Source organism: Caretta caretta, chromosome 23, assembly GCF_965140235.1.
Source record: "Caretta caretta isolate rCarCar2 chromosome 23, rCarCar1.hap1, whole genome shotgun sequence".
Lineage (NCBI taxonomy): Eukaryota > Metazoa > Chordata > Testudines > Cheloniidae > Caretta > Caretta caretta.
This window is the reverse complement of record NC_134228.1, coordinates 5,243,240-5,257,358: the sequence shown is the minus strand read 5'-3', so window position 1 is coordinate 5,257,358 and position 14,119 is coordinate 5,243,240. Positions and strand designations below refer to the sequence as shown.

The following is a 14,119-nucleotide window of genomic DNA, read 5'->3' as shown; positions in this document are numbered from 1 at the left end:
AACCAGGGGTCCTGTTTGGGGAGGGGGACAGGGCCTGTGGGCTTAGTGACCAGGTGGTGGCTGTTGGGGGGGGACGGGACCTGGGGGCCCAGGGACCAGGCGGGGCAGTGGGAGGGACAGGACTTGGGGCCTCAGTGACCCGGTGGGAGCAGCACGGGGGGACAGGACCTGGGGATGTGGGGGGACAGGGGCTGGGGGACGCAATGACCAGGCAGGGGCAGAGGGAGAGTAACTCTGCACTGTGTTTATTGATCTTGGAAACAGCAGCCAAGGGGTGAATCCACAGAGATAATGTTCACTGGTGGGGGGGGAGAAAGGAGGACAGGTGAAGCAGACGCCCCAGGTCAGTCAGGGTGTGCAGCCCACACCCCATGCTCTGTCCCCCAGTGCCCACCGACCTCCCCCCCAGTCTCTGACCCACTCTCCACTCCCCTATGCTAAAGCTGGGCGGGGTGCTGAGTCGCTGGCTGCAGGGCTCAAAGCACGATGCAGAAGAGCCGCTTTTCGCGGAAGGGGTTCTCCGAGGAGGGCACCGGGGTCACCAGCGGGTCCTCTTTGGCATGCGCCTCGCAATAAGCCAGCAAATCAGCCGCCGCCTTTGACACCTGCCACGGGGAGGAAAGGGTTAAACACGCCCACCGGTGCCCAGGGAGAGCCCCCTCTGCTGGCCATAGAGCCACTGGGCGATTTCCCAGCCAGCGCTCCCCCCACAGCCAGCTCCTGCCCCGCTCCCCACAGCGCCCCCTGCTGGGAGAGGCTGGGACTGGAGTAACTGGGAGCTCCCCTCACAGCCAGCTCCTGCCCCGCTCCCCACAGCGCCCCCTGCTGGGAGAGGCTGGGACTGGAATAGCCAGGAGCTCCCCCCACAGCCAGCTCCTGCCCCGCTCCCCACCGCGCCCCCTGCTGGGAGAGGCCAGGACTGGAGTGCGGGAGCTCCCCCCACAGCCAGCTCCTGCCCCGCTCCCCACAGCGCCCCCTGCTGGGAGAGGCCGGGACTGGAGTAACCGGGAGCTCCCCTCACAGCCAGCACCCCTGCCCTGCTCCCCACAGTGCCCCCTTCTGGGAGAGGCTGGGACTGGAGTAATCGGGAGCTCCCCCCACAGCCAGCATGCAGCGAGGATGGCATTAGGGGTGGGGCTTCCACAGCCGTGGAGACTGTGGCACGGGGGCGGGGTTTGCACGCCCATGTGAGGAGGCGGCGGTGGAGGAGAGTCACACCTTCATGCGGTCAATGTTCACCTCCAGCTTGAGCTGCTCCACCGTCTTGCGGGCCTCGGCGATCTTGGCCATGTTGTTGGACATGGTTCCCCAGCCAGGCGCTTGCCCTGCAGGGAGCAGGCGGAGAGGGGCGAGCGGAGCTGGGAGAGTGAGGGGAAGGTGGGGGGGGGGGGGCAGAGAGAGCTGATGTAACTCGTCACGGGCTGCTGTCCCCATTGGGACACAACTCCCCGAGCCCCAGACCCACGCCTGCCCCTCGCACGCTCCCTGCTCCCTTGTCTATAGGGGGCGCCAGCTCTGCTCCAGCCCCAGGGCAGTGGGGACTGGCTGGCTCGGGGGGGCGGGCAATGGGATATGGGGCCCTTCCCCTCCAGGTGCTGGCTCAAGTACAAAGTCATCCCCGCTGAGTGGCTCATATGTGAGGCGTTGACGGGGGTCTCAGTCACAGACCACCCCCACGAGAGCGGAAAGGGTGGCAGAGGAGGAGATGCCGGGCCGAGGGCCCGTCCCTCTAGGGCAGGGCCACATTGGCAGGGGAGGAGCCTATGCAGGGGAAGGGACGGCTCAGTGGTTTGAGCATTGGCCTGCTAAACGCAGGGTTGTGAGTTCAATCCCTGAGGGGGCCATTTAGGGTTCTGGGGCAAAATTTGGGGAATTGGTCCTGCTTTGCACAGATGATCTCCTGAGGTTCCTTCCAACCCTGATATGTCTGTGGTGTGCATAGTATGTATATGTTTGCGTGCATGTGCAGGGGGTGGGGGGGTGTATATATACGTAGAGGCAGTCCTATCTGTTATTGGCCCGACATCTGTTGGTGGAAGATTCACGCTTTTGAGCTGCATGAGAGCTCCTCTTCCCGTCTGGGGAAGGAAGCAGAGTACACGTATGTGCATGCATGTATGTTTGCGTGTGCCTATGAGCTCACCCTGCCCCCCCCCCGCAACCCTGAGCTCTCTGCTCCATCCATGCCTCCCCCCAGCACAGAGCTAAACTTTAAAGGCAGCTCAGTGGAGCTGCTGGGCCAGGAGGCAGTGGGGGGGGGGCAGATGAAGGGGGCTGGAGGCTGGCTGTGCTGGGGACCACGGGGAACCCACCGCCTCAGACTTGATCCAAGAAAGGGAAATTATCCACACTCCGGGAAGAGGGGGAGGCGTATCGGGGGGGCTGGCTAATTAGGGCCTTGCAGCAGCTTTCCCCCCCTACTCCAGCCCTGCCTGCAGGCGGTCCCTGATCAGCTATGCTCAAAGCAGCCGGCTAATTGCTCAGCCAGGTGCAGGGAAATGTCACCTGTTCCAGGGCTGGCACAGGGAAGGCCAGCGCTTAAGTGGCATAGCAGGGGGCACTGCATGGCTAGAAGCCTGGGGCAGGGCCTTTAAAGGGACAGTGCCTCTGCAGTCTTTACCCAACTGAGCTGTGCGGGGGCCAGGGGTGGAGGGAGGCCTGAAATACTGCGAATCTTGGAGGCTCTAGGTCGCGAGCCAGTCTGTAAAATCCCGTGAAGGTGGCTCCGGCAGGGAAGCTCCCACCAATCAGGGTTAGGAATATGGGGGTGACAGAGTCTCTGTCAGGAACGGGGGCCCACCAGAACCCCTCGAGGCAGAGGCAGTTGTTAAAATATTGGGGAAAGGGGTGACGGGGAAGTTAATAAAATGCAGAGAAGTTTTTCTGGGGGGATCGGTTAGAGTTTGGGGGCGATGGTTCAAGTCAAATCCGCTTGCTTTGTGCTGTTCTAAAGAGCACCCATTCCCCACCCCAAGCCAGTAACGCTGGGGGAGCTGGCTGGGCCTCTCATTTGCCCGGCTTCATGAGCCTGCAGGGTGTGTGCCGTTTGTAAGCGAGGAAGGCCACCTGGTCGTGAAACATCAGAGCTAAAGGTATATGTGTTGCTGGTGTGCACTGGCGTGTGGACGTGCATCCACGTGCAAGTTCGTGCCAGGGCGTGTGTTAATGCACGAATGCCTGCATGCTTATGTCTGAATGGGTGGGTGTGCCCGAGCGCAGGTTCTTACGGACATTTGTGCCTGTGCGGATGCAGGCATGGGAGTGCGTGAGTGTGCACATGGGAGTGCAAGGACTTGCACACGTATGTATGTGTGCAAGGGCATGTGAGGACAAGGGCTTATGGGCATGCATCTGCGTGGACAGGGCCATGGGGAGGGGATGAGTGTGCTAAAGTGTGCACATGAGAGTGCAAAGACTTGCACAGGTGTGTGCACGAGTGTGCGTGTGCATGGGGGGGGTTGCACATGGTGAGCGTGCATGGGTGGACACAAGCAGACACGTTCTCCCGCGGAGGAGGTGTCCCAAGCACCAGGCCCTCCCTAGCTTTGCAGCTGCTGCTGCGGGAGATGCTGGTCCCTGATCTCTGCTCTCAGCAGGTAAATAACAGAGGGGCTGGGCCTTGGCTGCTCTGTTTTTCAATTCCAGATCTGTCCCCCCATGCGGGGACCTGGAATCTGACCCCTATCAGTCGCTGGAGGCACAAATACCTCCTTCCTTCCAGATTTGCACATCCAGCTGGACTCATACCCTCTCTGGCAGGGTCACCAGCCACAGAGCTCCTGCCCGGGAAGCCAAGCCAATACATGGCACAGCTGGCTCTGCACTGCCATCTGTAGGGACTCTGGCATGTATGTGGTGGGGGGCAGAGATGGGGCAGGAAAGAGAGGGCTTGGGGGGTTATTACAAAGCAAATCTCCTGCATGCCTTGGACCAGCGTGGTGAGTTGAGGTCCAAGAGCCAGGTGGAATGCATGTCCCGCCCTGCCTCAGGAGAGTCCGGGCTTGGGTCTGGTTCTGGTGCTGACCCAAATGGATCAGAAGCTGCTGAGCCTGCAAAACCCATCTGGGAATCTCACTCCGTTTTAGGGCCTGCAGTATAGATCCGGACCTGCTTATAACTCACCTTCACCAGTGATTTGGTTTATTCAGCAGCAGCTCTTGGGAACAAAAGTGAGCTGGGGATAAAGAGTTTTCAGAACTTCTGAGGATAGATCTATTTATCTATCTATCCATCTATCTATCTAATCTATCCCCATACACTGCCTCTATCTAATCTAATCTATCTCCATTCACCCCCTCTATCTATCTATCTATCTATCTATCTATCCCCATTCACCCATCTATCTATCTATCTATCTATCTATCTATCTATCTATCTCTCTATCTATCCCCATACACCCCCTCTGTCTATCTATCTATCTATCCCCATTCACCCCCTCTATCTATCTATCCATCTATCTATCTAATCTATCCCCATATACCCCATCTATCTATCTATCTATCTATCTATCTATCTATCTATCTATCTATCTATCCCCATTCACCCCCTCTATCTATCTATCTATCTATCTATCTATCTATCTATCTATCCCCATACACCCCCTCTATCTATCTATCTATCTATCTATCTATCCCCATTCACCCCCTCTATCTATCTATCCATCTATCTATCTAATCTATCCCCATACACCCCATCGATCTATCTATCTATCTATCTATCTATCTATCTATCTATCTAATCTTCTTACATCAGTGCCCATCTCTGCTACATCTGGGCAAGATTGCTCGGTTCTAAGAATGAGATTTGGGCATGGAGGTTCATACTTTTCCCCCCCAGTCTGGCCCCTGTCACTGGAGGAGTGCAAGAGAATGAGTAGGTGTCACCAGAGGGAGGGATGGTCTAGAGATTTGGTGAGGGACCTGGGCATCAGGATTCCTGGGTTCTAGCCCCAGCTCTGGGAGCAGAATGGAGTCTAGGGTCCAGAGCAGGGGGGCCTGGGAGCCAGAGCACCTGGTGCTAGTCCTGGCTTACTGGGGGACCCTGGGCAAACCCCTTTCTGCCCCTGAGCCCCCCTCTGTGAAACAGGGCTAGGGAGCCTGACCCCATGCTGGGAAGGAAGCAGTTAGTTTTGCTTGGCAAAGGCTCTGAGACCCTTGGAGCAGAGGACGGAGAGAGACCAGATGCCCCCTTAGCTGTGATTGCACCCCAGCCTGCCAGCTGCCCCCTGAGGGCAGGGAGACCAGTCCCCGCTGGCATTGCACGGAGCAGTCTGGGGCATGGGGGAGCTTTAGCTGCTCCCCGGCCGATGGGGATCATGGCTGTCGGATGCTCCGGGGCCAGCTGGGTCCCAGGAGTTCTTAGAGGACAGCAAGGTTCACTACAGCGAACAGGGAGCCTTCTAGCTCGGCACTAGCTGCCCAGGGGGGAGATCAGCACTCCCCATGTCAGAACCCCAGCCCAAGGCAGTTTAGGAAGGGGTGGGTCACTTTCGAGGGGACGCGGGGTGGAAGGGGATGGGGGCTGAGCCAGCTCCTACCTGTTGCCAAAGTGTCCGGGTCTCTCGCTCTCTCTGGATGGAGTGAGCAGCGTCAGCTCCCCACACAGCAGCCTCTGGTGTGAAGCATCTCTGAGTGTCACCTCCCCCTGCCCCCCCGGGGGCCGCTGGCTCAGCAGGGTGGCTCGCAGCAGCTGACAGAGTGGGGGGAGGCAGGGCCAGCACCGGAGCCCTGTGATCACACATGGAAGGACGGAGGTGAGCACGCTTGTGGCTGGACAGACGGGCAGACACGGCGGGATGGACACACAGACACATGCCAAGGAGCAAACAGATGCGCAGGCCCGTGGGCACACCCCCGTGGCCAGACAGATGCACAGACCCAAGGGCAAATGCCCTCCCCCAACCCCTTGATAGACAGAGACACGTGGGCACAGACAGACAGCCATGGGGCGCGCACACGGACAGACAGATGGACACGCGCACACGGAAGGGTGGATGGACACACACACACACACACAACACTCACAGTCAGGTGCGTGCAGGAACCCCCCTCCACGGTCGGACTGACACAGACTGGTGCAACGGGACTGCCAGGCACGGAAGCCTTCGTGCTCACGCACACACACACACACACACCCCGTGTGCACAAACGCACCCCAGCTCCGTGCTCACACATACTCAGTTCGCAGGGCCTGTTCTCTGCCGCTCGTGCCATCATGTGGCCCAGTGCCAAGGGACGCCACAGTCGGGCATGGAAGTGCCCTCCCACGCTGCCTTCCCCACTGACCCACAGAGAAGGAGGCCCCAGGATTCTGGGGGTGCCTTTCTCTCTGTCACTGGGGATTGGGCGTTCCCAGCCCCAGAGCAAGGGGTCCACACGTTCCCTGGAGGGAATGGCTGACGGGCTGCAGCCCAAGCTGGCTGTGTGTAAGTGGGTGGCTAATGGGCTGCCCGTATCCCCTTCACCCTCAGCAGGCCACAAGGCTCCAAGCCTTACCCAGACTCCTCTCGAGACATGGACCCTGGAAGGCTCCAGCCCCCAGGCAAAAGGGCACCCCGAGATTGATGGGGAGCTACCCTGCAACTGCACTTGGACAAGACAATGGGGGAGCAACCAGACCTTTCCAGTCGCATTCCCTGTTACCCAGAATCCCCCAGGGCTCTGACCAGCCCCTGCGCCCCATTCCCAGTTACCAAGAATCCCCCAGGGCCCTGCTCAGCTCCTGCTCCCGATTTTCTGTTATGTGCAATGACTTCGCTTTGTCTCTCCCCGTCCCTGGGACCCCGAGTCCGGTCCTTTGCACTCTGTGCCGTCCTCCCCACATGCAGCACTGGCATTATCCACATGGGGGCACCGAAGGACAGGGGATCCGTACAGCGCTTGGGATCATGCCACCGACCCCAGAGCTGGCAGACAGTGGGGTGCATGGGGGAGGGTGCCAGGGTCTCTCCAGCTGAAGGTTTCCTCCTCCCGCCCTCCCGCCCCATGGAGCTCACACCTGGAGAGGGCATGGGGTCCACGCAGGGCAAGAGGGCCTTAGACATGGGTACAGGCCCTGCTGGGCTCGAGGACGGTGCTGCTCAGCCCCGGAAGCCCTGGGATCTTCAGCATGAGCCAGAAGCTGGCCGGGCTGCAGGGGCTGCCCTCGTGTCTCACGAGAGCGTGCCGCGTGGGCAGGACGGCGCCGCGGGGCCGGCGGTGCAATGGAGTACGGGTTGCAGGAGGGCGGGGGCTCAGAGCGCGTGTACCCGCGCGCGTCGGGCGGTGAACGTGGCACGCGCAATGCCGGTGAGGCGGGACAGGAGCGAATCTCCGGGGGAGGCGGGAGATCGCGGCACGGGCCGCGCATGGCCGTGCGGGGAAGCCGCGCCCCCGCAGAGGGCTCTGATCTGGCTGGGGCACATGCCCCTGTGCCCTGGTGTCACGGGGAGAGGCGGGCGCTCTCGGCTCTGAGCACCAGCCCCGCTGCAGCCTCCATGGCAGCCATAAGGGCCTCAAGGGGCTAAAATTAGCCCCAGCAGATCCCAGCAGGGCCTCACGGATTCCAGAGGGGCGGGGGGGATGATGGAGGGATAGAAAGAGAGGGGACGGGGAAAGGTGGGGGGGGAGAGAGAAAAGGAGGGGGCAAGGGGAAAGGGAGGAGGGGGAAGAGGTAGAGTGGGTGGGGGAGGGGAAAAGAGCACACGAGCATGAGTGCTGGAATCAGCTGGCCCCACACTCGAGGTGGGGGAGACAAGGCCATTAAAGGAGCTGAACGGCAGGGAGGGGGTTGCTGGGGAGGGGGCAACAGAGAGAGACGTCTAGAATGAGGGCAAATGAGCTCCATGGGACCAGCCCGGTCCATGGACCAGCTCCCATGTCCACACACACACACACACACCCCTGCCCCACATCCACGTCCTCCTGGGATGGGATGGGGGAGTGGATTGCCTCCATCTAGCTCCTTTCCTGCTGAATCCTCCCCTGCAACCCCCCTCTCCTCCCCAAATTACCAGCCGGAAGCTCCGAGTGCACCCCGCCCCCCAGAGAGCAGTGCCTCCCAGGTGTCCCGACACGTTGCAGCCACTCAGACCGGGACTCAGTATTTAATTATTTGTTCTTTTTACTGTTTTCGGTCCCCGGTTCCTGCCAACGAGGCTTTATGTGGCCTTTGGAGCGTCTTGGCTGCATCTCAGCCTGGGTGACACTGCCCTCCCTCTCCCCCATAGCCCGCCCTGGAGACGGGATTCTCCTGCACTTTCTGTCCCAAACAGTGTTTGGTTTTGCCATTAAAATGGCTGTCGCATCCCACCCCAGAGGTGGCTGCATTTCAGTGCCGAGGGAGGCATTGCTGTATAAACAGCTGCTGTGTTCCACCCCAGAGGCGGCTGCATCTCAGTGCTAGGGGAAGGATTTCTGTATAAACAATTGCTGCGTCCCACCCCAGAGTTGGCTGCATCTCAGTACCCGGCAAGGGGTACACCTGTGTGTCATATCCCAGTGGTGGCTGCAATTCAGCGCTGGGTGAGGTGTCCTTGTATAAACAGCTGCCGTGCCCCACCCCAGAAGCAGCTGCATGTCTACGCTGTGTGACGCGACTCCTCTCTGTTTTTGTTTAATAGCCGTCTTCTCCTAACACTTCCTAGCAGCAGCTGTGGTAAAATCCAAATCCTCCTCCTCCATCCAGCCCAGATCACTTGAAGCCGAAGGAAAATCCACACCGGCAGTGATGGGCCTTGACACGTACAGTGGCACATAGGCCTTGTGCTGTCTACACCGGGGGTTAGGCTGGCTACATCTCTCGGGGATGTGGATTCCAGTGCAGATCAACCCTAAGGAAGGGGATTCCAGGCACCGGTTCCTTGGTAAAGTCACTTCAGCCCCTCCGCACTTCCGGTGCCCTGCACCCTGGGACTGCCCAGCCGAGGATGCCCTGCCCCCCCTCCGGCGTTTGAACCCGGGGCCATCAGAGCTGCGGCTCTGTCCCTGGAGAGACAGGACCGGCTGGCTGAGCCGCCTCGGGAAGCCATGGAGCGGTCGCTAGAGGGTGGCGCCAATCCACGCTCTCCTGGCGTGAGTGGTGCCAATCCCCGCAGCTGGGAGCGGAGAGCGGTGGGTAATTGTCAGGTGCAGAACAGTGCATTGTGGGACGGGACCAGCTGCAGCCCATGCGGCTTCCTATCCCTGTATGCATGGCTTGGCCAAGACTGAACTAAAGGCCCCATCCCTGTGGCATGGACCCAATCTTGCCACCCCGCAGACACATTGTTGCAACATCTACCAGCTTAGTGTAGATGGGCCCTGCAGGGAGGCAGCTTTGCTTTTCCCCTCGAGTCCTCGGCCAGCCCTGGGAGTCCTTCGCACGGAGGGCTGGCGGGGAAGGAGCCGGCGGAAGGGTTAACATAATCCTCTCGTCCCTTCGCCCACTTCTCCAGAGGCAGGCTCTTGCAATATGGTCGCCATGGCGACGGCACCAGCCCGTTCTGATACCGGAAGAAGCGAGGGGTGGGAAAGCCGGGGTGTGGAATCGGTTCATTAAGATCTGGGTGATAGTGGAGGAGGAGGAATCGGGCACATTCCAGAGGGAAACGAGACAGAGAAAGGGCTCCTGCAAATTATCTCGCACGTTTCGACAGTGCCTGTCGCTCATGTCCTTTTAGGGAAATAGTCACCCAGACCTGAGATGCAGCCACCTCTGGGGTGAGGTGCAGCAGCTGTTTATACACGGATCCTCCATCCAGCACTGAAATGCAGCTGCCTCTGGGGTGGGGGTGCAGCAGCTGTTTATACAAGGAACCTTCACCCAGTGCTTAAATGCAGTTTCCTCTGTCAGCCTGGTCCTAGTCACTGCAGGGGGGAGCCAGAGTGGATTCAGCCAGGTGGGATCTAGAGAGACCCTCCCCCCTGCCTCCAGATTAGCATCCAGTTCAGGGCAGGCAGCCCACCCCAGTGTCCTACCCTAGCCTTCCCCTCTCCCCCCACCCATGGGTGAGTCTGAACCAAACTGGAACTCACGGGATGCCCCCAGGGCACAGGCATGAGGAGCCAGCCAGCTCCCAGCACTTGCCAATGCATCCCATCATTCCCACCTTGGCTACTCACGCCTGCCCTGTGCCCGGGCACCAGTGCATTGTGGGAAAATCCCGTCCATTTGCGTCTCCTCTGCCCAGGCTCTGGAGTGGCTTTCCCAGGGTGCACGGTTCCTGGGGGCATGGGGGAAGAGACGGGACCGGCCAGCTTAGAGTCGCCAGGTTGGAGGGTCTGATGGAACCACAGAGGGCCCAGCAGCCTCCATAGAAAACCCCCTTTAGATTACAGTCAGCTCAGTCCTGACTGCAAAAGGCAAGTGAGGCAGGGAAGGGAGTGGGGGTGGGATGTAGGGGAATGGTGCTAGGGCCCCCCCCCACAAAAAAATCTATGAATCACCTTCAGACCTCCCAGTAGCCCCTGTGATGGCCAGACACTGCGGAGGAGAATCTCGCTGCGCTGGGGTCCCCGGTTGGGTGCTGGCAGGGCACTGCTGTGGGGAAGCTCACAACACTGGAGCCTCCAGCTGGGTGCTGGCCAAGTTCGGGGCCCCTCTGCTGCAGAACTGGCCCACTGGCCCAGAATTCCTAGTCCCCTTGGCCCAAACCCAGCCCAGCCCTTTGTCCCCTTAGATTGGGTTGCTTTACCTCATCTCCCCAGCCTGGCTCACGGTCTCCAGGCCGGGCCAGTCTCCTGTTCACAGTGCGCGGCTGCCGTCTAATTACCCCCTGTGGCCCCAGACTCATTAATCAGCCCCATGATGCTGCCTTAATTAATTGCCTCCTCCCTATTGTAATATTGGCCAGTTGTTCCGTTCCAGAAAAGTTAGCCCCGTGACACCAAACCGATCAATTACCCCCACCCCAGGGTGCCAGGGGAACGAGGCCGTTCATCGCCCCCCATAGGGCACCAAGTGCCCAGTGAGCCAGCTGCCTCCTGCCACCATCCCGGCTTGTTAACCCTCCATTAGCAGGACCGTAGCTGCTCAGACTCAGCCCAATGGGCACCTATAAGGGGCCAGGATAGAACGACTGGCAGGGGGCCCAGCTTGGCTCATTGCCTGGGGGACGTGCCCGTCTGAGGGGGAGGCATCCCACTGTGGGTAAGGTAGTTTGTTAACCCTATGGTGCCTGAAGGCAGGAGCACAGCCGGCTTCAGCCGGCACTGCCCTGGAGAAGCTCACAGCACGGCAGCGATCAGAGTAGAAGCCAGTTCTCAGCAGTGGGCGATCCAGGCAGAGGGGATCCTTGTGAGGGGCGTGGGGGGGGGGTTGAGCTCCATTCTCAGGCCCCTCTGCCCTGGAAACAGCCCCTTCAGACTCTCCCCCGCCCCACACACAGGGGGCCTCTCTGCTCAGTGTAGAGCTGACTCCCAACCCCTGGCGTAGGGAGCAGATCGGGGGTGTGGCCGGAGCACATTGCGCTGTGGCTATTCACTGCCCCCCCCACCCCCCAAGACATAGAGGGTGCACCCCTGACCGGGAACTGGGAAGAGCCCTGAATGTGAGGAACACAAAGAGAGTTAACCCTTCCCTTCTCCCAAGCGTAGGGAGTTGGGACTCAGGCCAGCTGCCTGCCATCTCCATGTGCCAGGAGGGGTAGGAGCGAAGCAGGTGTGGGTGGACATGCCAGGGCCCCTTCCTGGGCCAGAGTAACCCCTTTCCCGGGGAAGCAGAGCTCAGCCCCGGTCCTGCAGTGATCCGGGGCTCGGGGGAGCGGGAGGAGGGGGAGGGGGCAGGAGAAATGCGGGAGTCTGGCAAGGCTCCGTCCCTGCCACCGCCTGCGAGGTATTTTTATCGGCTCCGTGGGAAGGTGCTGCCTGACTCAGGCTTCATGTTCCCTACAGTTTAGCAGCTCTCCAGTTGGGCCTGGCTCCTGCTGTAAGGAATCTCGCAGCACCATGTTCCCCAGGTGGCACCGCCCGGAGGAAGCTCGCAGCACCACGCTCCCCAACCGGCACTGCCCGGAGGAAGCTCGCAGCACTGCAGCCTTGCCTAGTGCCAATGCCCCTTGGGAGGCAACTGGCGCTTTGCCAGCTCCAAGCTGTACTATCCAGCCCCACTGCCCTGATGTCGTCCCCCGCCCACCCCCGCCGGGACTCCCACCCCTGCTGCTGGGAGAACCCTGGAATGGCACAACAGGCCCCCAGGGACCCGCACACCCAGATCTGGGCCTCTGCCGGGACAAAGGTCCGGTGTGGCTGCAGGAGGGGTGGGTCCCCTCCTCCCCGCCCCGAAAAGGATCTGCTCTGGGGATTATTTCGTGCAGTTCTTTTGCCCCGCAGGGGGGTCAGATGAGCCGGTCGCAATGGACCCTTCCGGTCTTGGGATCCAGGCACCTGGCACCAAGGAATGGGGCACCTGCCCGCACACCCAGATCTGGTACTTCCCCCCCCCCCCGTCCCGGGGCTGGCGAAGTGGCCCCATACCCGCTGGGAGTTGGGGGAGGCGATCGTGGGTCCCACAGGCCTGTCTCACCTCCCCCCGCCCCAGCCTGAAATGCGCACAGTCCCAGCGGCTGGTGGGTTTGGCTCGGGGCAGGCCATGAAAGGGGGCCACTGTCTCACATCTGGCAGGCATTAGACTTCAGTCAGCCAGAGCCGCCAGCCCCCTCCCCACGTCCCCCCTCCGCCACAGCCTGCCCCTCCCCAGGTCCCAGCGCACCCCCCACAACTCCCCCACTGCCCAGCAGAGCCCAGCCCCTCACCAGAGCCCAACCCACCCTTCCCCACAGCCCAGGCTCCCTGCCCTGCCAGATCCCAGCTCTGCCCCCCCCCCCACCCAGCAAAGCCGAGCCCCCCCAACATCCCCCTCCTACACACCAGCCCCCTCCCACAGCCCAGCCCCCCACTCCCGCCAGAGCCAACCACTGCAAACACCCCCCCCCCGGCCCTTGGGGGAGCCCAACATATTCACATCCTGCCCCACAATAGCCCATTCCCCACCCCACAACCTCCAACCCTCCCCTCCATAACAGCCCTCCTCACCCCACCCACTCCCCCTCTGCTTGGGTTTTAGTGTGATTTGCAGATGGTACAAATTAAAGGGTGTGGTCCCACCCCCCCCTCATTCCCTGGACCAATCCCCCCCGTTTCTACCCCAGGCTCCCCTAATGGGAGGCAGCCAGATGCTCCCTGCTTTTCTCCCCTCCCCCATGCAAGGAGATGGAGCATGCAGGGAGGGGGCAGGCAGAACCTGGCCTGCAGCACCGGTGTGAATGCGGGGAGGTAAAACCTTCTGCCCCAGCGAGTGGGGGTGTCCCATTCCCACCCAGAGAGAGAGGCACGGGGGGGTGAACCCCTCATTTGTATCATGCACAAGGCAGGGTGGGAAAGGGAAGACACTTGGTAGCTCAGGTTTGGGGGTGCAGGGGCAGAGGGGCTCAGTGGCTCAGGTTTGGGGGTACAGAGCGCAGCAACTTAGGCTTGGGATATGGGGGCGAGGGGTGCAGAGCACTGCCACTCAGGATTGGGGGGGGCAAGGGGGCATGGGACTTAGCAGGCCAGATTTGGAGGTGCAGAGAGCACAACAGCACAGGTGTCGGGGTGCAGGAGCAGGAGAAAAAGCACAACACCGCAGTGAGGGTGCAGAGAGCGTGGAAGCTCAGATTTTGGAGCGGGGAGACAGCAGCCTAGGCTGGGGGAGCAGAGACAATCTGCATAGGCGAGGTGGAGGGGGGCAGGGAGCAGAACTGGCTCCACACTTTGGCTTCCAAGCAGGGCTCGAGGAGGAGAATGTGCATGTTGTCCACAGCTCGTAATAATTCAGCTGAGCAAGGGCCGGGGGGAGGGGAGGGGGCCAAGCGCCGGCGTTCGTGGGGCCGAGGGAAAGAATTTGGAAGGCAGGAACGTTTTCCTGGCTGCTTCACACATCTGGTTTTCATAAGGGGCTCTGGGCGAAGCGTTTTTAACAGGGACTGCCTGGAGCTCAAAGCAGCCCATGGACATGGCTGCAGCCTGGAATCTCCCTCCAAATTCTCTATTGGTGTCAGGGGTGGGATGATGCCAGCATGCTGCCATGGAGGGATTGACCCACGCCAGGCACGGGGAGGTGGATGAAATGCCAGGGGCATTGGTGTGGGGATGCTAAAGCCGCCCAAGCCTGAGGTTTGTGGCCT

At 60.7% G+C, this 14,119-nt stretch overlaps 1 protein-coding gene across 3 annotated transcripts; it reads right to left on the bottom strand.

Moving 5' to 3' along the window:
• Window positions 1–224: 224 nt before the first annotated feature.
• GNG8 (G protein subunit gamma 8) lies at window positions 225–5,723 on the bottom strand. Of its 3 annotated transcripts, none has more exons than XM_048833379.2 (3): window positions 5,537–5,723; window positions 1,219–1,325; window positions 225–605 (listed from the first exon to the last, which is right to left on the bottom strand). In XM_048833379.2, exons 2-3 carry the CDS (start codon window positions 1,300–1,302, stop codon window positions 477–479), a joined length of 213 nt encoding a protein of 70 aa, XP_048689336.1. In that variant the 5' UTR covers window positions 1,303–1,325; window positions 5,537–5,723; the 3' UTR covers window positions 225–476. The 3 variants fall into 3 exon arrangements, with proteins under 3 accessions (XP_048689336.1, XP_048689334.1, XP_074978623.1); XM_048833377.2 differs by having other exon boundaries at window positions 1,219–1,358; window positions 5,537–5,718; XM_075122522.1 differs by lacking the exon at window positions 5,537–5,723 and adding an exon at window positions 4,123–4,146.
• Between the last annotated feature and the right edge of the window lie 8,396 nt (window positions 5,724–14,119).

Coding starts and splice junctions, on each gene's coding strand:
- GNG8 (XM_048833379.2), bottom strand. CDS start 1,302: ATGTCCAACAACATGGCCAAGATCGCCGAGGCCCGCAAGACGGTGGAG. Junction 606..1,218: donor TGAACATTGACCGCATGAAG/GTGTGACTCTCC, acceptor TCCCCGTGGCAG/GTGTCAAAGGCGGCGGCTGA.